Genomic DNA, 22,309 nt, shown 5'->3' on the forward strand with positions numbered 1-22,309 from the left:
ATCGCTTCCTGCTACGTATCCTTTCTAATTCTCATTCGCGTCTCAGAAATTCGAGGATACACCACCGATCTTACCATTCTTTTCTTCTTCCTCTTCAAATGCCGAAGATTTTCTAGTCAAGTCTTCACCATGACCGGCCCCCCTGACGCTACTGACAGCCAGGTGTATGGAACCATCGAATTACAAAATATGTACGGGGTATCCGTACCTGATTTTTGATCGGCCCAAACCTCCCGAAGCCACCGCACCTTCACGCTTCTACGCGAAATAATGATTTATGAGCACTGCAGCCTAAAACTGCTCATACTCCGAAACTCCTGATTTTGAGTCTCTTTCCTTTTTGGTATCTCGAGGTGCAGGTAAGAGGCGCTCGACTAGCCTACGCTTACCCTCACTTAAAGTAGGTTTTTGTCTATTTTTACTCTTGTTCCACTATCACGGCATCTGGGGACTTTCACTTTGGCGTTTATCCATCCTATTAATCAGCCTTAAGGACATTTCGATTACACAACATCCCTGACATAAACATTTGACCTAACCCCCGGGCCTCGGAGAACCTGACGTCTTAATCTTGCATTAAGGCACTCGATCTGCTATTTCCAAAGTGGATTCACGTCTAATAATTGGTGCTGTGGTATATGTTACGTCGTGATGAAACGTCGACAAATGAGCAACGTTGGACCAATACTGTGAGGACGAGAAGGCCGATCTTGGATATACTACACTGCTAGGTAGCGGTGTGTAGAAAAGTGGCCATAAAGGGTCATTGTGCGACGTGATTGTTGGCATGGATCCCCTAGTGGCTGCCAGCCTGCTGGTGCCCTTGTCAGTTGACACCCAACCCCGATTCTCGGTTCAGGCATAGTTACATCATCGCCATGGCCTTTCCGAGTATCGGTCATCATTTGGATTTCCGAGTTATTTCCCCTGTCACCTTTTTTTTTTTTTTTTTTTTTTTTTTTGGTAGCTGCGAGATGATGAAGGTTCATTGTTGGCCAGCTTTCGATTACCCCTAAGCACTAAAAGTATTCAGAAATGGAATAGTCTAATGGTCCACGTGCGGCTCTGTGCGCATATCCAAGTTATGCGAACCATTTACGGTGTAAAATGATTTATTCCCTCTAGGACAAAGTTGCTCACGGAAATCAACTCCCGATCTCAACCCGATAGCAAGGCTCCTACGTTAATGGAAAGCAATGTCGGTCAGTTACCCCGTTACCGAGATGGCCGGTATTTCTTCTATACAAAAGTTAGGAAGTGCATTTCGATACTGGGTTGTATTCAATGAAGCTTGTCTTGGTGTCACCCGAAGGATTCGTTTCATACAGGCTTAACCAGACTGACATCAACCTAGGAGCTGAAAATGGCGGCTGACGTATGAACGAGGCTTATCTTACGGTAAATGAACGCGGCCACAATTGAGCTGTGCTAGATCATACGTTAGCTGTAAGATTTCCGCTTAGCCTCCTTCCTAGGATGCTCTCAACAGAGATGTGATAAGTGGTACGGCAATTGAGAGCCCATCCTGTGATTCCCAGTTGCCGCACCTGCACAGAGCCTTGCCCGCTATACTACCCCGGCTAAGCATCCAGCTCTATTGGGGGGAAGGGTCAATGCCTAGTACATTGGCTTCCAAGCCCCCATTATATAAGTAGTTGCCGGGTTGTCTCTCTGAGTATAGGGATGGCTAACGGCTATTTACCATTGCATACCATCCTTATATAAAAACGAAAGTCGACTTTATTATAAGGACACACAACGTATGTCACTGCTCGCCTACGCTGTTAGTATCTATTACGACACCATATCCCTTTCAACATCGAAACCCTATTCTTCTTACTATAACTTGTTACAAGTCACAACGAGGCTCCCTAAAACCACTGACATGACGCAACAAGCCCAAGCCTACCACTCCACGCTCTACCTGGACCCCCAGCACATATCTTGCAATAACGGAAGGACTTTTCTTACGTGCCGGTCTTGTGCAGGCAATCCACCGAGGTAAGTAAGCATGACGACCAAGTGATGCGGCCGTGGCTTATATGCCTGGTTTACCAATGTTATATACGTACCAAGCCAAGCCGGTGTTCTGACCGTTTTTAGGGGCTATGAATGCGAGGCGTGTCAGGGCAACGGCTTTAACGTATATGTTTGTGGACATTGCCAACATGCGCTTGTGGCCGGGGGATTATCAAAAACAGGACAGTTTACGAATAGTCCATCAGCGACAAGCTCGCACAAAATGAAGGCCTCGCGTTCATCCTCCCCCGGGGCTTCGGCTGGTCCTCTCAACCATTCTTCCACTTCTTCTAACCTTGGCCTACTAAGGGGGAAACACAGAAGGCATGGAGACGGCCGGGGAGGGAATTGTGGTGATTAGCACGCCCTGCGTACTCCGCACACATTTCGTGATGTGGAAGCTATATTTTCTGAATTTTATGCGAAGAAGAGGTTTTAACCCACCTATTTACTGCCGCATTGTTTTACCATGGGCCCGGAGTCAGTGTATGTTTTTCAATTTTGGGATACCCTTTTAGATCCTACTGCTGCCTACCATTTAGGCATAGCAGCCCGTCAGACTGCGTATAGCATATCTGATACTCAAGCAGAGCGTTAATGTAGATACGTTTTTTTCTTTTTCCCTTAGGAAGTCCACTTACCACTAATCAACCATGTGTACTTTAACTAATGTACCTGAGTAAATTGCCATCGTTGTATGAAGGAAGTGGTAGCGGAAGCAATTTAACAATTGGGATGAAGGTCGTCTGTCTTAGTTTCGCTGGGGCGAGAGATTAAGCACAACAGCCCTCGTGGCGTAATGGTTAACGTTTCAGACTTCTAAGCCACGTGATCGACGATGACGTCCTCTGATATCTGACTATCCCGGTTCGAGTCCGGGCGGGGGTGCTTTCTTTTTTGCTTTTATTTATTTTTTTTTTTTTTAATCTAATCTTGTTGAAATAACAGCTAACCAACGACATATGCTTTAGTGAGGAGATTAATTATTATGTTCATGTCAGATATGCTGTTAGATCCGCTGCTTGGTAGTGGGAATCCACGGGGAAGAAGGTGATAGTAGTTAATAGCAGTATCGCATTTTTATAAAGCGATTTTATTACCACTTAGGTAGATATTTCGAGCACAAGTATAAACTTAGGGAAGAGAAGAAGATAAGGGGGTATGCAGCGACGGCGGTCTGCTATCTATTCTCGTGTCCAAGCTTACCAAGAGCTTCTGTCAAAAAGTCGGCGGCATTCATTAACTCGGTGCTGCCGTATACAACTCTCCTCCCGGAGCCAATGCTAGAGCCATTAGATGTGCCGCTGGTACCGGTACCAGTTCCATTCCCACCACTGACCACAGAGGCCCCAGCTACCCCCTGTCCACCACTGGTTCGATGCACCCAGTCCTGCAAATTGCCGTACTCATCCATGCTGCCACCGCCCACGGTGAAGACAATCCCTTCGTTAAATGCTTGGCGCCGTTGACCAAACGTCGCGCTTGTTCCGCTTGTTGCCGTCCCTCCCGTCCCACTGGATTGGGCGTTACGCGTCGATGAAATTGATGGCGGCATCGCCCCACGGGCGTTCGCACTCCGCGGGTCAAAGTAGAGGTAGTTCTCCGTAAGGGCTATGGTTGAGCTAGACGCAGCTGATGGGTCCATAATCGATTCAGTAATCTTGGTGACGGTCAGATCTTTGTTAACAGGGAGGAAGTTCTTCACGCCTGAGATGAGCGAGTCAAAGTTTGCACCAAGAGCACCTGCTGTGATTCGATCCGTAAGACGGTTGGATAGGGATGAAAAGCCACGGAAGAGGTCAGAGGATGGTTGTTGAGGTGCTGTTGATGATGAGGTCGACATCATAGTCATACGTGTGATCTCACGCACACGCTTTACATAAGCCAGGGAGCTGATATCAGGACAGCCGGCTTGTGTCAATGCTTCTTCAAAACGGTTCATTTCTGCACGAGACAAATCCGACTCCGTGCTCAAGAACCAAATGATAAATAGTCTCAGCTTGTCAACCGGGTTATTCCCTCGCTCAGGATCTGATATGATCTCAAGCATCTGCGCTTTGTTTTGTTTGTTAATATTTTCTTCAAGCTGAAAGAAGTTGTCGAGCTGGCGGTCTTTAATCCCCTTAAGCAAGGCTGTGGCAATGTTCATATGCATATCGAGAAGGGATTTTCGTTCGCGTAGCTCCGGAAGAAGCGTGATTGCTGTTTTGAGATGTTGAGCGGATGCACCAGCATCGATATTGAGATCTTCAATCGAAGATGCTCCGGTCTTCTTCGTGATCTCATTGGCGTCATCTTTGTAGCGAGTTAACTCGGTATCGATGTCTTCAGCAACCTGGGGGAATGGAACTCCTGAGTTTCGGTTCCAAAAGAAATCGTTGACATTTAAATCATAGGATTTACTGGTGGTTCCCTTCGCTAGATTGGACTCATCCACGGGAGACTCCACAGTAATACGGTTCAGGTGCATTTTCAAAACGTCGTGAATGAGCGATTGATATGTCCATGAGTGGGAGAGCATCGGGACGAGGTCGACATTCCGATCAACTATTATTAGAACAGGCCTGATTGACGGAAGCGTACCTCCCTGCTGTCGCTGACTGCCACCAGAAAACAGGTTATCCTTGGAGTTTAAAATATGATCTCGGAGTTTTCGGTCCAGTTTCGCGGCGATCAGTTCAGCGGCGCCCCCTTTAGGGCATCTGATGATAGGTATCGACCCTGAATTGGACGTGTTAGCGACAGCCTAAGCTAGCTAGCGGTAGCATAACAGGACTGTACGTACCCATTGTAACACTGACACTAAACAGGCCACTGACAATTCTATCCACGACAGCGTCCAGCTCTTCGTCCTTGGTAGCTGCGCTGTTAATTTTCCAGTATGTATCCTTGCCCATGCCCAGACTGAATAGCTCTGGCTCTGCAACAGTAAAATTCAAATATTGGTCATAAATCTGGGCGACCTTATCTGATGTCTCAGTAGCAGCGATCTCCGCAGCAAAATCTTCTAGGATAGGTCGAGGGATCGAAGAGAGGAAGTTCACGTATGCGGGGGAGTAGAGGCCCTTGGACAAGTCTGAAGTAATCATCTTAACATTTTCGGCGGTTGGTTCAACCAAGTATATAACAGGGACATCTGGAATAGGGTAACGGCGTGAGTTCAGGTTGCTATCTCAGAGTTAACCGTTAAACGGAGTTCACCATTTCCTAGTGGAGTGGGAAGGGGGGATCTAACGAACAGGTGGATTGTGACACCCCAGCTTCGAAGGTCGTTCACCCGGAGGACGCTGCTAATGACATCACGGCCTAGGTTGTCGAAAACAAGAATCTTCCACACTGGGTCACCGTCTTCGTTCAGCAAAGGGGCAGCGCGAGGTATGAGGCCGCTCCCCGCCGTTGCGTCCCCGTGGAGCTCATTTTGAGGCGGAACGCCATGGTTCAGGTTTAATATATTCTCAATTGCGGCTTTTGAGCTATGTCAGCTTCACGGTAGGGCCAGTAGAACCTCAGATTACGTACCAATTTGCCGCTGTCGAAGGGAGAGGGGGCTTGATGCCATAGTAGCATCTGGTTGCGGTGCCTTTTGTTGATGGTGTATTCCAGCTTTTAACTAACGCGGCTGTGCTTCTCTTTGGGCGCTTTGAATCAAGTTTATAAATAAGATATCCGGGCCGTCAACAGGTAGACATCAACCAGCTCAGCGTCATCTGTCCACCGTTGCCCTGGGGTATAGGTATGAGTATTGGCATCTCCATCTGGACAGTTTGGCGGCAGCTCCGCCAGGCGAACATCGGCTGACGTAAGATATACACGTGATGTCGGGAGAAAAGATGGGCCGAGACCACATGACCCGATCACGTAACCCGCCCAACCACAAAACCTTGAGACTCTTTCAACCTCAGCTTCAACCTCTTCCTCCTCCCCAGTCTTCATCGGCCGCGACATCAACCCACGCGTCTTGTCTCTCCAGCAGCTCACTGCCTGCAAACTCACTTCTTCTTCTTGCATTGCCTCTCTCCTTTTGTCGCTGCATACCGCACTATCGTAAAGAGCAGCGTGATGTCACCAAGCTGAGGTTCGCATTCCTCGTGACAAAACAGCCCAGAGTAATAATACGTTCTCTCCCAGCTTTTCTTTAAGGAGACGCGTCGGCGCCTACGAAACAGTTTTAAGTTGAATAGTCTTGTGTGAAGGGATACAACCGGACTAGCACTAAGTTACGGAGCAGCTTATGGGCTTGGAGACGGAATACGGAAGGCAACAACAAGCTGCCAAAGTGTTTTATGCTGCGTGTTACTGGAAAATCAAACCAGCCACCTAAGAACTTGTACTCTTTTTTTTTCTTTTTGGGGTCTTTTGTTTTCTCTCTTTTCTCGTTTCTGACCATTTGAAGTCGGTATATTAAAATTGCGGCGAGAGCAAAGGGGGCGCCAGTCTTTGGGGGCCAGAACAACCCTTATCTCTCTTTCTCTCTCTATTAAGAACGCTCCCAGCACCGCACCCAGCAAGAAGGACTGGGGTGTACGAGTACCTCCCGGGCCTCAACCTAACCAGCTTTTCTAGCAAATGATTCCAGGGCACAACGTCTCCTCGATCTCTCCGCCTCTCCTTAGAAACAGCTGCTCCAGTACAAGAGAAACGAAGCAAGGAAAAAGGGGTGCATCTGGGGGTGAACCAACCACAACGGAGCCAAGCCACTCTCTTGCATCAAAAAGGAGCAGGCGCTGCAAAAGCGGCAACAGAAAGCTTACGTGATTCTGGTGCAGTGCCGCCTATACTAGCCATATCTGGCTAAGATCGTCATCTATATCGCTTTGTCAGCTTTATCAAGTCTTAAAGCAGCCACATTTCACACTCCGCCAACAGACCACGTGACTCTGTACCTTTGCAGGGCCGTCAACCTTTCGTCATAAGTTATCATTTTATATACGGCATGGACTCGACTACCGACCCCAATCCCCCGCCGCCGACGGACCCCAGTGCAGGCCATTTCCACGGCGAGTTCTGGGGTGGGATCAACCCGCTCTACGGCTCGAGCCAGCCTGCCGACCAGCCCTTTGGCATTGGGTGGGATCACCCCGTTTTCCGCCCTAGCCCGCATCCACCTTCTCCCCAGACAAGTCAGAATGCCTATACACTCCCCCAGCAACAGCAGCAGCAGCAACAACAACAACAACAACAACAGCAACAGCAGCAGCAAACATGGCAGCAGCAAGCGGCGCTCCAGCAGCAGCCTCTGGCTATCGAGCCCCAGCAGCAATTTTCCATCTCAAGCCCGTATAGAATGTCACCGTACCAGGCACAACAGCCTCCCGCCTTCGAGTCTTCGCAGTCGACCTCTCCTGCTTATCACACATATACATATGAACCCCAGGCTTACTATACAACTCAGCCGCAAGTCCAACATCATAGTACGTTCGACCAGCAGCCTGCAAGTGCCCAAGCACAACGAGTGGCCCAGTCTTCTTCCGTGCCCGCGAACTCGCTTGAACGGCAACCACAATCTTCCTACTTAGTCCCAAGCAGTTTACAGCTGGGAATTCAGGTACGATCCACAAAGTAGTCCCGTTATAATGGTTCAAGACTAACATTACCGCAGAATGGAGCCCCCGTCAACTTCTCAGGCGACTTCACCACTCGACACTCCCACTCCCCATACCACAGTACTATCGACCCGCACTTCCTCTCTACACCAGACCAATCATCACAACCGCAGCAGCAGCAGCACCAACAGCAGCAGCAACTGTATGCCATTAACCCTGCAGAGCTAGAACGGTCAGCAAGCTTGAAGTGAGTGCGAAACAAGACCGTTATAACTGTCCGAGAACTATACTGATTGTCTGCTCTAGGAATCTCCATCTACATATGGCAAATGGCATGCAATCTGTCGTCCCACAAGTTCCTACTGGGCTAGTGGGCCATGGACCTAGTGTCTATCACAACGGTGAGCGTTCAATGTATCATTGTTATATAGCTATAAAATTACTAATTCACAATCTAGACCTTCAAGTCATTCTCCCGAAGCCATCAAAAGCTACCAAACCCCGGAAAAAGAAAGATGTAGAACACAAAACGCAAACTCTCCTAAATAAATTTCTAACAAAGCCAGTGGGGCAGCAGCCGAATCAACCCGCAAGCGAGTCTTCAAGTGATTATAGCAGCGAAGAATCAGATGACGATCTCGAGATAGAAGAACCGCCTCCGGAACCTTCACCCTTGCCCGCTGCGCGGCCAGACGACATTGAAGGTAGGACGAGGTATGATACTCTTAAAGTGGTCTGGTCTCCGCGGAATCGACATGCAAAAGCGTCCGATGTAAGGAATTCTATGATTCTATTCTCGGACCTTGTTAAGGGAGTCCGTGATACCTGGAAGGCTCGTAGCGAGGCCTTAAAAGCTGCTGAGAACCAGAACCTTGAAGAAAAGGTCCCGGCTCTCAAGAAGGAGGTAATCCTTCAGAGGCGGCTGTTAGACCTCATTGTCAACACTACGCTGGAATTTGGGCACCCATCATATATTAGAAGGTACGTTTTTGAATTTCCTTCCAGTCCAACTCTCTTCCTACTTCCCCTGTAGAAAGCTTGAATCAATGGAGAACATTTTCGTGTAGCCATGTTAAGGGGAGATTTCCCGCAACATGCATGCCATCTTTCATCTGGATGCTAGAGGCAATATCCGGCTCCTTGAATAAAATGGAGAAGACTACCTGCGGCGTACAGTGAGTGCCTAGATGGCAATTGCATGCAGTGCCCAGTCCATTTGAATAGGCATAGTTCTACCGAGCTTCAGTGTGGCGCTTTTAACAGCACGACTACGATGCCGGTGATACCATCGTCTAATTAATCCCTCCATTGCTTCAGGCCAAGTGAATCAAGAATTGGCTCCTCAGTTTCCTCTCGGAAAATACTTAAATATAATTTGTCCTTGAATACTTATTTATAATATATAGATTCGGCGAACATCCTAGTATTGTTGCGGCATTCTACTCTTTCCTTCTGGATCGCCACACGGCTGCAGATAGTGATGGCCCTCTAACGGTCGATATACTAAAGGTTTCTATAATCTACCCCTCGTTCAGAGATGCACGGTAAGCTAACGGTGGAATAGTTGATGGGGAAATTTACCACTATGGATCATGCAATGCTCGAAAAGACAAAAAATGATAAGATCCTTTCGCGGTTTGTCAAGAAGGGAGGAAATGCAATCAAGCAGCTGGCACAATTTATTATGGACAACGCTGCAGCCGTCACTAAGAAAAAGGCTGAAGCTGCGAAATCCTCTGTTAAGGATAGTGGCGCGGCAGGTGCCTCTGGATCCCAATCTTCGAAACCGCGAGATCGTAACAGCAACCCTTCACAACCGGTTGCTGGCATCAAACGTGCTAGGGAAGATGATAATGGCGCGATACTTATAAAGCGGGTTGTTTCCCCTTCGTCTGGAAAGCCTGTTGCTCGAAATACTGCCACTACTGCTACTGCCGTAGGCAGGAAAGCTCTTACCGCTGGAAAAGACCTTAAATCGGTTACCAGTAGTACTAGTCAACTTACGAAGCCGAAGGCTAACATTGTCACCCCCAAGCCGACCCCAAATCTTTTCAGCAGTTTGATGTCCGCGTCGAAGAAGCCTGGAACATCCAACGCCGCTCGTGCAGCTGCTGCTGCTGCCGCGAAGGAAAAGCCAACGTATGTTACCTTTTATTATAACCCTAGCCCAATATTATCAGTTTGCTAATTTCAACTAGGGTTGTTCCTGAAACACAGAATACACCGCCAGCACCGCCACCAGTAGCAAAGCCTGCCTTCTCATTCTCTGAGACCATGGCGAACTTGAATAAGCCTAAGGAGCGTAGTCCACCAAAGCTAGAAGACGATAGCCCGCCCGAAACAGACGAAGAGCGCCAAAAACGACTCCGAAAGGAAGCGCGGCGGAAACTTCGAGTCAGCTGGAAGCCAGATAGTAGTCTCACTGAAGTGCGTTTATTCACGCATGACCCAGAAGAGGAGATTGGCTACGATGATAGTATGATGCGTGATGTCGGTGATGTGGCTGGTGAAGGGAGGACTCTTAAGCTTCACCGCGGCTTGGAGGACTTGGAAGAGGAAGATGAAGGCTGGAATGAAGAGTGCTTTACACCTTACACGCCCATTCCAGTCATCGACTTTAGTGACCTCTCAGAGGAAGACCGGAACAGGAATTTCACTAAAACTGGCGGTTCCCAAGTTGCAGATAGCCCTGAAAGAGTGGCCCAAGTGCAGCGCGAGGCCACAACACTTAGTGTTTTCTACACTTCTCCAACTGAAATTCCTACCTCTCCGAAGGAACCTCCACCGCCAGACAATGACGATGAGCCTTATAATCCCCTTGTGCCGTTTGGAGAGCCAGATCACTTTGTCAGGGCGCGATCTCAGCGATACTTCGATTCCCGCTCCCCCCCTGTCCAGGCTGCTCCACCAGTGAACCCAACAGGACAGTCAACCAGCCAACCTCCCGTCGAGATATCGTCGTTACTGAAGATACTCCAACAAAACCAGCAACCACAGCCGCAACTCCTCCAGCAGCCATCTATCCAGCCTAATGTACCTGACATACAGCACACTCTCGCCCAATTTACAGCCAACCCTCAAGTATCCCAAATGCAACAGACTTCCCAGCCAGGACAGACCTCTGTTCCGCAAGGTTTGGATTTCCAAAAATTGCTGGCTGTGATGAACGCCCAAAAACAAATGCAGCAGGCTACCGCGTTTCCCCAGATTGCCACACCTCAAGCTCCAAATTTGGCTGCCATCCTTTCTCAGCTATCAAACCCTGCTGGACAACTACAGCAGCAACAGCAGCCGCAGCAACAGCAGGATTCTCAAACATTCAACCAACAGCAACCATACTTTGAGGAAGGGGAAAATAAGCGAGGCTACGAGGGTGATGATTCCTACGATTACAACAAACGTGCCAAGGTCAAAAAACATGTAAGTTCCGTGCCGATGGTCCCTTCGCCATTTGGTACGACAACTAAAGCTGACCGGATGTATTGGCCCTAGCCCAAAGCTGGTTTAGTTCCATGCAGGTACTGGAAGGAGGGAAAGTGTATAAAAGGAGATGAATGCACATTTCGCCATGACCCTCTAGACTAGAATTTTCCTACACCCTGTGATATTATTTTCCATTTCCTGTCAGCTTCCATGCACTGTTTTAAAGGGGGTGGTGCATTACAATATTCCACGAAATTACATGGGGTTCCGTTGCAAATCTTTGGCATTGGGGACTATACAAGGGCATCGATGGGTGGAGTTACTGGACCTTTCGTTCCTTGTGCCTGTTCTTTGTTTTCAACGCGGAGTTTGGAATACCGGAAACATTTCAAACCGCGATTACATTTGCCCCCATTCTATCGACTTTTGCAAAGCGTTGTTTTTCTACGTTGTATACTGCTTTCTTATTTGCTTTTGATTTCGCCAATACCCCTGTTTAAACTCACATACACACGTTTAATGTTCTTTTCCCTTTGCATGCTCAGCTAATATCATCAAGGCAAGGAAATTTTGGTGCCTACCCCATTAGAATAGTTGTTCTGGTCGTTATGTACATTATTATAGATGGTAATACGATATCCAGTCTGAAATATACTCGATGCTCTTGTTGATGATATTATATATCCCAGCAATTGTCTACCTGATGCATATGTGAACCCCAGCTATATTCGCATGTACCTGATCGCTACCGTTGTAGAAACTTCCCCAATCTCAGCTGGTAGCTTGTTGTACTGCATATCGTCTTCAACTCAGCCAAATTAGGCATAACAAACCTATTTATTGCACCACTCGATGACCACTCGCCAAAATATGCACCGAACCCCTTTACATTTACCAATGCACTCACAACAATGTAGGTAACAGATTAAATTAGATATTAAATAACGATATTAAGGTTCTAGTTTATATACAAATTAGTTAAAGGAAGAGATTAAACGAGTGCTGGACTTGATAGTTCGTCCTGCACGGCTTTCTCTGCCGTAGTATAGGAATAACGAAGTAATGAGATCAATAGGAGGAACCGTTGTAGGTAACTTCTTCTTCCTCTTCCTAATTACGAAGGTGAGATAGGACTTAAGGCGTTGTTCCGAGCCTTCCTAGCCTTCTTAGCCATTCGCTCCGCCTCTCTTTCTCATCTGCAGAGCTTACGAGCCTCCTCACGGGTTTCCTTTCTCTGCTGTTGATCTCTGAGCCTTATTATCGCGATATATCAATCGCTGTAGCTTTATCTCTTCTGCTTGAGTTATCTGTAACATGCCTGGATTGATCAATGTTCGAAGACTTCGCAGTGTAATTCGAGCCCGATGTCTCTGGCAGAACCAAGCAACCCAGCGGCCGCTTAATAAGTTCTAACACGAGGTTTGTAGCTATTTAAGGCGTAAGGTGCAGGCCTGCTTTGATAAACGTTCAATATGCTGTAAAGGTATCTCCTCTTGAGTATCTGTTAAATTTTTGCGATATATCGATGTTGCTTTCTTGTTCGACGCTGGCTTTCCTCTATACCGCCACGCAATCGTATCCTAATCTATTTTCCACTTTCTTGCAGTGTGAACGTAATTAGGGACGCCTTGCGATTTTCATTTTTAATCGTTAAGTAATTGCTTCTTTGGGTATATTGTGGTTGGTGAGAGATGGGTGGTGGTCAAGAAGGTTTCAATTGAAGTGGGCATTTACGGTGTCATCGAGTCGTGGGATACGTTATTTAGTATCGAATTCCCTGGAGTATCCTTCATTGGACGTCGACTTAGTATACACCTCGTTGACTTCAGGACCGTTCATGGTAGTAAAGAGCCGGAAAGGAATTTATAGGGGAGAGGATGCCGATAATAGCTGGTATAAGTTCTCGAGGGGCTTGCATCCTGCTCCTGGCACAAACTGCCCGCTAACACGGAACACTGACCGAGTATGGGGAAGATCCAGGTGGCCACTGTCCTTCACTACCGTCGGGTTCTATCGATGTTAATGGATGCTCGCTTTCATGGTGGAAAATGGGGGGTATTCGGAATGGTTGGTTTAACCGTTCCGGCACCCTATAAGCCGAAGTAAATAAATGCGCGAGCTGATTGAAATCAGGACTTAGTGGCACATATTTAATAAGACTTCACCACTATGAAGACTATACCATCTTTCTATATTTAATCTCGATATTGATGGATTTGATGACAGTGGGTTTTCTTTGTCCAAATGTTATAAAGACGACGGTTGATAAAAGGTGCCCTACTTCGAGAAAGAGATAACCCTTGGTAATGGTGTAGCATAGACGCTGGAAAGAGAGTATATCTTATATAAAAAACGGTTTTATTGGGCACCCCTGCCTCTGCATCCTCGCGAATTCATCGAGTTGCGTGTTCATAAAGCATTGAGGAGGAATCCGGATATTCATTTGACTATACGTGGTATGAATTAAGCTCTCGAATGTAGGGAATGCAACAGAAGCAGTGAAATAAAATCAAAGATCGGTATGTTCGTACACCTTGGCATCTTACTCGGCGAGCCTATTAAAACGAATTAGACCTCGATGTATGGAGCTGATAGGGTCGAAGGTAAAAACGCACCTATAACTAACCATCGTGTCTACACGATGATTACTCGTGCTGAAACTACGTAGTTGAACCTTCTCCCCGTTTTCAATTTCTTTGCCATCACTATCGCCCCATTCTAATGGTACTTCTGAGTCTGCATCGGCGTACACAAGTACGTTGAATGTGCAATTTCCATCCAGCATTGGCAAGAAGGTGACTGAGGCTGTGATCTGGCGAAATATTGCCTGTATTTCATCTTGTATTTCCTTTTCAGTTTTCTCGGGGGGTGCAGCGGAGCTACTTGACTGGGCCCTGGAGAAGGAGATTAGCTGGATGTTTTGGCCGTGATGGCGGCGGGGATATCATCTCAACACACCCAGGATTCGCGTTTTCATTATCTGCCAGCTTTCGGGAAGATTTGCTCTTTGACGATTTGAATATTTCGACCTTATGACAGCGTAGTATTAGCATTATAGGTAGGGAACACCCATAGCGGTTCGCTTACATCGAACTGCCATCTTTCGACATGATCTCCAGTGTCCTTGTCCGTGATAACGATGACGAGCTTGGATATCTTTCCCCCAATCATCCATTTGTTCAGCTGCGACATTATCCTCTTGATATACGCTTTAACCTGATCGTCGGCGGAAACTGATAGACGGAAGGACGCGTTAGTGTATGCGTGGCCGGGCTATCCGCGAGGGAGGAGAACAAGCTAACCGAGCATGTTGAGGCCATATTTCTTGACCCTAGGACTAGTAGTAAGCATATAAGCTGCACCTGAAGAGCATTCCACGAACTCACGCCGTGAAATCATCTGCTGGGTATACGCCGCGCTGGAAACTTAGCAGAGTCAGTCCCATGCAAAGTTGACAGAGTCCCTATGGAGGATAGACACACAGGATAGAGTGAATCGAGTATTCAAACTAGACAACACACATATATCGTTAGCATCCAGTAACAGAAGATACACGCAGTGGGCTGTGTTCACCTACAAATTCCGAGACGAGCTTCGCAGACCCTGACGTGGGATGATATTAGAGCTCAACTCCAAGCCATGTCGAGCATTTGGGCCCAGTACCTTTCAATGACAGCTTGTGCACTTTCTGCTTCTCCTTTTCAGTGGCCATCTTGTAGTATAACGAGCGAGGGAGGGGGTTTGATCACAGAATGACGATGTCGTGCGTGTGTACCTGTTTACACTTCTCTTTCGCGGGGAACAGCTTCGGCCCTTGGCGTGATATATAACTACCTGGCCGAAGAAATACAAAACATACAACTCCGCCAACATCGACATGATGGATAATAGACGGAGTATCTCGTCTACTCAACTACTGCTGACCGCCGGATATTCAATAATTACGACTTCATAGTCCTCCAAAGGTTGATTGTTGGTCGAGCTCGGCAATTCACCAATTCAACGGCCTATACCAACATATATAGAATAATCCAGGGCACTCAAACGGTCACCACACTCGCATAAAGCATAAACCCTTGACTCTTTACAATATTTCACGGCCTCGGGCTTGAGGCATCGAATTGCGTTTCAGCATCTCATCGTTGGCTTTCAATATAAAAAAACACCTCGGGAGCGGAAAATCTAAACTTCCAGTGACAAAATTATTGAAGCCGAGAGTTGATGGATTATTCAACGAACAACAAGATCGAGTCAACTCCTGGAACGCAGTTATATCTTCAATGCGGATAGGATTCCGATGCGAGGATGTCTGCAGCCGGCCAGATGGCTGACCACGGCCACCCTGCGGCGGCCACTACTCTCTTCCCAGCGCCTACCCGCGATCTCCTGTAACCAGCACCCCCGACTCTTCCATCACTCGCCAATATTTCAAGCCCGGCAGTCGAGCAAGCCCCTCTCGCCAGTAGAGGAACGAATTGATGCTATTCCAATCGAACGGTACCGCAATTTCTGCATTGTTGCTCACGTCGACCATGGCAAGAGCACGTTATCGGATCGGCTCCTAGAGCTAACGGGCACCATCAAGGCCGGAGAGAACAAGCAGGTACTCGATAAACTTGACGTCGAGCGCGAGAGGGGTATTACCGTGAAGGCACAAACATGTACCATGCTCTATAACTACGAAGGGGAGGATTATCTGCTCCACCTTATCGACACACCAGGACACGTCGATTTTCGAACAGAGGTCTCCCGCAGCTATGCCAGCTGTGGTGGAGCATTGCTGCTCGTCGATGCGAGCCAGGGAGTCCAGGCGCAGACCGTCGCGAACTTTTACCTTGCCTTTGCACAGGGCCTGACGTTGGTGCCGGTTGTAAATAAGGTAGACCTACCTTCTGCGGATCCCGATCGAGCTTTGGAACAGATGAGGAGCACCTTTGAGTTGGACGTCGACAAGGCCGTTTTGGTTTCAGCAAAGACAGGACGAAATGTTCAGGAGCTTTTGCCCTCCATCATTAAGAACATTCCCGCGTACGTTCCATCTCAGCATTGCAGTGACTCTGACATGTGAAAAGCTAACGGTGCGCCTATAGACCTATTGGTGATGCCACAAAACCCCCCAGAATATTGCTGGTTGACTCCTGGTATTCTACATACAAGGGCGTCATTCTCCTTACCCGCATCTTCGATGGAGAAGTCAAGGCCGGCGATCAGCTTGTTTCTTTTGCGACCGGCCTCAAATACATAGTGGGCGAAGTCGGAATCATGTACCCGAATCAAACTCCACAGTCCGTCCTACGAGCAGGGCAAGTGGGCTATATATACTTTAACCCCGGCATGAAACGGAGTCAGGAAGCTAAGATTGGTGACACCTTTACAAAAGTCGGATGTGAGAAATTAGTTGAGCCTCTCCCGGGATTTGAGGAACCAAAGTCGATGGTGTTCGTTGCAGCCTATCCCGTGGACTCGAATGACTTCCCTCACCTCGAAGAAAGTATCAATCAGCTGCTACTGAATGACAGGAGTGTTACCATGCAGAAGGAGTCGTCTGAGGCTCTAGGTGCAGGGTTTCGCCTCGGATTCCTGGGAACATTACATTGCTCTGTGTTTGAGGACCGTCTTCGTCAGGAACATGGAGCAAGCATCATCCTCACGCCGCCAACAGTGCCATGCAAGATAATATGGAAGGATGGCGAGGAAAGCATCATCACGAATCCAAGTCATTTTCCCGAAGAGGACACCCTTCGCGTCAAGGTCGATGAATTACAAGAACCTTACGTTCTCGCCACGATTACCTTCCCTGAAGAGTACCTCGGCCGTGTCATGGAACTTTGCGAGGCCAATCGCGGCGAACAAGTTAGCATGGAGTTCTTCACTGCCACTCAGGTTATCCTCAAGTATCAACTACCACTAGCACAACTAGTTGACGACTTTTTCGGAAAGCTCAAGGGTTCCACGAAGGGTTATGCAAGTATAGACTACGAAGAATCCGAATGGAGAAAAAGTAACGTTGTCAAGCTTCAGTTACTCGTGAACAAGATACCAGTCGATGCAGTCTCTCGTGTTGTACACTCTAGTCAGACTAGTCGGCTGGGGCGTCAATGGGTGACTAAATTCAAAGAGCATGTCGAACGACAAATGTTCGAGGTGATTATTCAGGCTGCTGTTGGGAGGAACGTTATAGCCAGAGAAACCATCAAGCCGTACCGGAAAGACGTGTTGGCTAAGCTTCATGCCAGCGATATTACGAGACGAAGGAAACTCTTAGAGAAGCAGAAAGAAGGGAGGAAACGGTTGAAGGCTGTTGGAAATGTCGTTATTGACCACAAGGCGTTCCAGGCTTTTCTCGCAAAATAGAAGGTTGCATCATGCTGCCTCGAGGAGTCGATTGGCGTTGAGTTTAACATGTAAGATATACTTGTATTATAAAGGAATAGAAAGGGAACGAAATATGTTCATTGCACAAGCGGGAATTGTCTACGGGGTCCTAGTTGGCTCGCTATCGTACCGATACTTTCTGGGCCCATGCACGGAGTACTACCAGAAAAGGTGAAAAATAAGCCTGATATTAATCAAGAATCATAACAGTCCAACTAACTCGTGGAGATAGGCTATTTTAAGCCTCTCTCTATAAATAGAAATGGTGTAACTTCGAGTTGTAACTAAGTAATTTACAGGGGCTGATGCTTGGCCGATAACTACGATTCACAGCACCGCACACAGGAATAAACTCCACGATATTGAATTGCTATATCATTTGAATAACAAACACACGTTACAACTAACAAGGCCATCCTTAATCGATCAGACCGGTCTCTGTTGAATTTGCCCACTCGATCGACCATGCAAACACCGCGTCAAAGTCTCGACATGTTCGCATCAATGCCCAGCCGTCGGAGTGACGGTTCTCATCGCGGGCTTCGAGGTTGGAATCTGCGGCGCACATGAGGGCTTGACGGAGGTAGTCGGCGCAGTGGGCGACATGGTCAGGTTTTATAACTGCTGTCTGACTTAGAAAGGGGTTTGGAGGCCGTCCTTCCTCGGTCGCCTGGTTTTGGTCGAGGGAGACGTGATATGCCATCAATATCGAATGCTAAAAGTTATCCTTTATCAGCCTCTTTCATTACATTCCTTCGCCCCTTTACGATGAAAAGAACAAATCAGCGGGAAAAGACGAACCAGACAATGTAATTCGTGGAAGACGGCAATGCCTGAGATGTACGGCGCGAGTTCTGGATGATGGACGAACCCTCGTCCAACTAAATTCATGAAAGGGAGTCAGAATATATGTTTATCTTCTGGGTATTTGGCCTGCGGGTTCTTTTATACTTGGCATGAGCGTATTCCACGCCTCCTCCGACTCCTCAGTCGGCACTTGGGTGAACGTATGGTTACGGTTCCAGTGCATCCAAACTGTTCCGGAGGGGACTATAACATCAAGTATATCGTTAGCCTGCTCACCAGGAAGTTTCACTTGACGCTGCGTGAGTTTTCTCACGTAAATATCCTTTCCACTTGTTGGCAGGTGACGATGGCCATATTTTGCCGACGACAAACCCCAGGACGAGCGCGACAGCAGAAATTGCTAGGGTATATATGACTATTTCCGCCACTCTTCTCGCGCTGCGAGGCCTCTGAGTCCGGCCTGATTCTGGGTATATATCCTCTCCATCTAGGACGAGCCGTTCGTATTCTCCCCTTTTCTCATTTGAGGCGGTAACCATTTTTATAGAAACGATCCAACATTCCTGGGGTTTCTTCTTGCGTTTCTGCTCACTGGGCCTATGATATAATATATGCAATAATGCAAAATTCATGGTGTGGTAGCCTTGCTTTATAGACTGTTTCCCTTATTTATTGATATCCCCATCCGTATAAACTCCATTTAAATTTGCCGACCCACGGTTGGTGACTGGATTATACGTTCTGCATTGTCTCTTTAGCTTGGTAGAAGAAGTATATCAATCTGGTGTAAAACTAAAGATTGACCTGAAGCCAATCAGCGGCTTGACCATTGCTAGATAAATAGCCTAGCTGCACCTTATCCCCGCATCCGTTAGATGAATACTTGCGCTTCGTGTGAAACACGGCAACTTAGACGCAAACGTACTGTCATAGAGGCCTCTAGAAAAGCTTGAAAATGGATGAAGAAATGTGGAGTTTGAACGTTTTTGATAATAGATTTGTTGCACCAGATCTTTGATTTAGAGACCCTGATACATCAATAGACGATTGAGTGCTGAGGTTATTAGTACGAGGGTTAATCATCCATTTAGTTATACATGAAAATGCACTGATGATCTCCCTCTTGCTTCTGTCTTTCGAGAAGAAATGGGTTGATGACCTTGCAATGTATACTTCTGCAGGGAACCCTTGGCCGTTATGTATCACCTATACCGTCTGGAGTAGGCCAGTTAGAAGCGGGAGCTTAAACTCTTCTCTTCTTTTCATTGTTGCATCTGAGAACAAAGCATCGGCGTCGTGGTTTTAACTTGATGTCCAAGTATAAAATCGAACTCTGCGGTCCGGATCGGGCCATGCATCCCGCCGCTTTCCCGTGCTGACTCAGCCGCCAACCGCGCATCTTTTTTGACGTCGACGCGAGTTTCTGATCGTCCAGCGCGGTATACAGAGTATAGACTGCGATAGATGCATATGGCCAGCCATGCCAGCCGTCTTTGCATCGCTCGCCCTGCTCTGAGATAATACAACTACCCCCAAATCACCCTCAATCACTGGACAACCACTTTACGCCTGCATGTTTATGCGCATCCTTGTTCGGGGGCCAGGTTTATTTACCCAATGGGGCCTCTGTTCAGACTGAGAGAATGAGGAACGTGAAACAGACACCATCCCTCAAGGTCGAAGCTACGCGACCGATCAGACGCTTCCCAGATATATAGCGAGGGCTGGCTCGCTCTCGCGTTTTGGAACCAATACACCTACATAATCTTTGCCATATGACTTTCCCAGTCTCCCTGGGCCCATCTCGCAAACGACAGGAGCCTGACCACTATCTCGACCAACCACCACCGCTATCGAAGAGGCCGAAGGTTGACCAGCCAAGTCCAGCATATTGGGATAATTTGTCAAAGATTTGGCTAACGAGGGACGCTCTCAAAGAGTTGGATCGACGAAACCGTGCCTTGAGCAGTAACATAGAGCCATCTCGCTCCCACCACCGCCACCACCGGCCTCTCACTCGAAAACTTCAGGAGAGGCTAAAGCATCGTTACGAGGCACCTGCCCCCGACCCCCTAGTCAACTGCAAGCCCGAGAGTCTGAGGGAGATTAAAAGACTCTCCAGACAAGGCGGACCTGACCTGTCTGACATCAGGAACGTACGTAATTCTCACTATATGATAGTGCTCAATGCTGACACCATAGCTCAGTTCCCAGATCCTCATATTCCCTTTTATCAATCAATGAGTACAAATACTTCACGTTCACGCAGCCGGAAGCGACGTGCAGGGTCTCCTGCAGATAATAGCAACAATAGCAATAACAAAAGCACAAAAACCACAAGCACCACCGCATATAACCGTAACTTTGAGCAGAAGTTGATTGACCACGGTGTTTACCCGCCTAGGTATAAGTATCCTGATGGTCAGAAACCAGCAAAGCCGGATAACTGGCTGGAGATCAATGATCGATTAGCGCAACCCCGAGCCTCTCTCTCGCCATCAAAGTTCTCAGAGCATGAATTTGATGAGTTTGTAGAGGCGGATGTGAATGCGTCCAAGGAGAAGCCTGTCATACGCTTCGCCGTCCCTATTATTGAAGGCCGTGTTGACGATATTAGGTGTATGGGTGGGGACTACCCGTTCGGTAACCTTGCTCCTTTAACGGATGGCACTCTGGCAAATGCAAAACCGGATCATTTCTTTGGTGCTCGCCCTGAGCAACTTAACTCTGAAATCCGAGATGAACTTAGTGACCATATTATACCGTCAACGCAGAGCTCCCTTCCGATGGCTCCCAACTTCTTTCTAGAGGCAAAGGGTCCTGACGGGTCGCCTGCCGTGGCCACGAGGCAAGCTTGTTACGATGGCGCACTGGGGGCTCGAGGAATGCAGAAACTTCAGTCGTACAAGCAGGAGCCTGTCTATGATAATAACGCTTACACTATCACGTCAACGTACCAAGCTGGTCAACTCAAACTCTATACAACTCATCTCACTGCCCCTCAAGAAAGTAGCCGTTCCGAATACATTATGACTTCGCTAAGATCATTTGCGATGACGGATAACCGGGACACATTTCGAAAAGGAGCCTCCGCATATCGAAATGCACGAGATTGGGCAAAAGAACAGCGGGATGAGCTCATAAAAGCTGCGAACGAGAGACACGCTCAGCCTCAATCTGAAACTCTCTCATCTGAACACGGGGCAACTTCCGAGCAGACAGTCGTCCTAGAGGACTCTGATACGTCAGCCACGCCTGGCTCTGAAAAAACAAGCTAAAAGAGCATCACGCTATATGGGATAAGGAGATCATCCGCCTTGGAAAGACTAGAAACACTAGAAACGTTACGAAATTGTAATCTTACTCAACTCTTTCATATTTGATCATGTCAATGAATGGAAAACGTGGTGCGGATCTTCCCAAGCTTTGATCTCTCGTAGGCGATGGAGGTGTGGGCCTTATACCACCTGAAGAGCTCTCATCGCCACGGGCAAAGTTGATCCTATCGACGAGTGCATCGAATGACGAATGCGTTGGCTAGAGATTCAGCAGCAGTTTTCTCGTGATACCAAGGAATTACGATAATATTGAAGTCAGTCTCATTTCTTTGGGGGTTGGAGAGGAACGGCCTGGAATCGGTCAAGCCGGCCATCAAGACAGTACTATTTATACTCCGTACGATATGCCATTTAACGAGACCCCAAGGCGTATCCTAGACTTCCATGTTCCGCCCACAATTTTAGCGAGACCAACACCATACGTGGCCTCCTAGCCACCATTGACACAGCAACCAGCTGAACCATCGTTATGGCGAGATAACGGGTTTCCGCTTTCTCATCGGTTAGAGGCCCTGCTCGCCTCTCAGCTTCAGCATCGTGGTAAAAGCGTGCAGATGCGACTGGGTATAGCCCGGAGCACCGGAGGCTTGTGTGAATGGGGTATATAGTGTTGGCCAGTGAGAACTCTTGCTGCTGGATAAAAATTGTTGGGTTATGGGTTGGAGGCCGTATAACAGCGTAGAGGAGGTAACAGTAGAGCTGCGATCACTTCAATGGAGGCACTGATAGACAGATATCTCGAGACTGTGCACGAGATATCATTTGGTGATGTCACAAATAGGAGTATCGAGCAAGAGTAGTGGT

At 47.7% G+C, this 22,309-nt stretch overlaps 5 protein-coding genes across 5 annotated transcripts; 3 read left to right on the forward strand and 2 right to left on the reverse strand.

The window, feature by feature from the left end:
* Window positions 1-3,199: 3,199 nt before the first annotated feature.
* Window positions 3,200-5,578, reverse strand: GIQ15_01980 (uncharacterized protein; the record flags this gene model as incomplete). Its single annotated transcript, XM_033549397.1, has 4 exons — window positions 3,200-4,740; window positions 4,805-5,187; window positions 5,259-5,484; window positions 5,539-5,578. The coding sequence occupies 4 exons, from the start codon at window positions 5,576-5,578 to the stop codon at window positions 3,200-3,202; spliced, it is 2,190 nt and encodes a 729-aa protein (XP_033406558.1).
* A 1,374-nt stretch (window positions 5,579-6,952) lies between these two features.
* On the forward strand, window positions 6,953-11,054 carry GIQ15_01981 (C-x8-C-x5-C-x3-H type zinc finger protein; the record flags this gene model as incomplete). Its single annotated transcript, XM_033549398.1, has 9 exons — window positions 6,953-7,086; window positions 7,303-7,564; window positions 7,619-7,809; window positions 7,869-7,963; window positions 8,021-8,543; window positions 8,630-8,737; window positions 8,969-9,071; window positions 9,127-9,701; window positions 9,761-11,054. The coding sequence occupies 9 exons, from the start codon at window positions 6,953-6,955 to the stop codon at window positions 11,052-11,054; spliced, it is 3,285 nt and encodes a 1,094-aa protein (XP_033406559.1).
* A 2,473-nt stretch (window positions 11,055-13,527) lies between these two features.
* GIQ15_01982 (mitotic spindle checkpoint component MAD2) lies at window positions 13,528-14,697 on the reverse strand (the record flags this gene model as incomplete). The annotated part of the gene is made up of 8 exons (XM_033549399.1): window positions 13,528-13,540; window positions 13,601-13,879; window positions 13,944-14,014; window positions 14,073-14,218; window positions 14,288-14,316; window positions 14,372-14,403; window positions 14,563-14,588; window positions 14,649-14,697. 8 exons carry the CDS (start codon window positions 14,695-14,697, stop codon window positions 13,528-13,530), a joined length of 645 nt encoding a protein of 214 aa, XP_033406560.1.
* A 585-nt stretch (window positions 14,698-15,282) lies between these two features.
* GIQ15_01983 (Translation factor GUF1) lies at window positions 15,283-17,339 on the forward strand (the record flags this gene model as incomplete). The annotated part of the gene is made up of 2 exons (XM_033549400.1): window positions 15,283-16,013; window positions 16,076-17,339. The coding sequence occupies 2 exons, from the start codon at window positions 15,283-15,285 to the stop codon at window positions 17,337-17,339; spliced, it is 1,995 nt and encodes a 664-aa protein (XP_033406561.1).
* Window positions 17,340-19,942: 2,603 nt separating this feature from the next.
* Window positions 19,943-21,445, forward strand: GIQ15_01984 (uncharacterized protein; the record flags this gene model as incomplete). Its single annotated transcript, XM_033549401.1, has 2 exons — window positions 19,943-20,323; window positions 20,375-21,445. The coding sequence occupies 2 exons, from the start codon at window positions 19,943-19,945 to the stop codon at window positions 21,443-21,445; spliced, it is 1,452 nt and encodes a 483-aa protein (XP_033406562.1).
* Between the last annotated feature and the right edge of the window lie 864 nt (window positions 21,446-22,309).

Source organism: Arthroderma uncinatum (genome assembly GCF_011692745.1).
Source record: "Arthroderma uncinatum strain CBS 119779 chromosome Unknown scaffold2, whole genome shotgun sequence".
Taxonomy (NCBI): domain Eukaryota; kingdom Fungi; phylum Ascomycota; class Eurotiomycetes; order Onygenales; family Arthrodermataceae; genus Arthroderma; species Arthroderma uncinatum.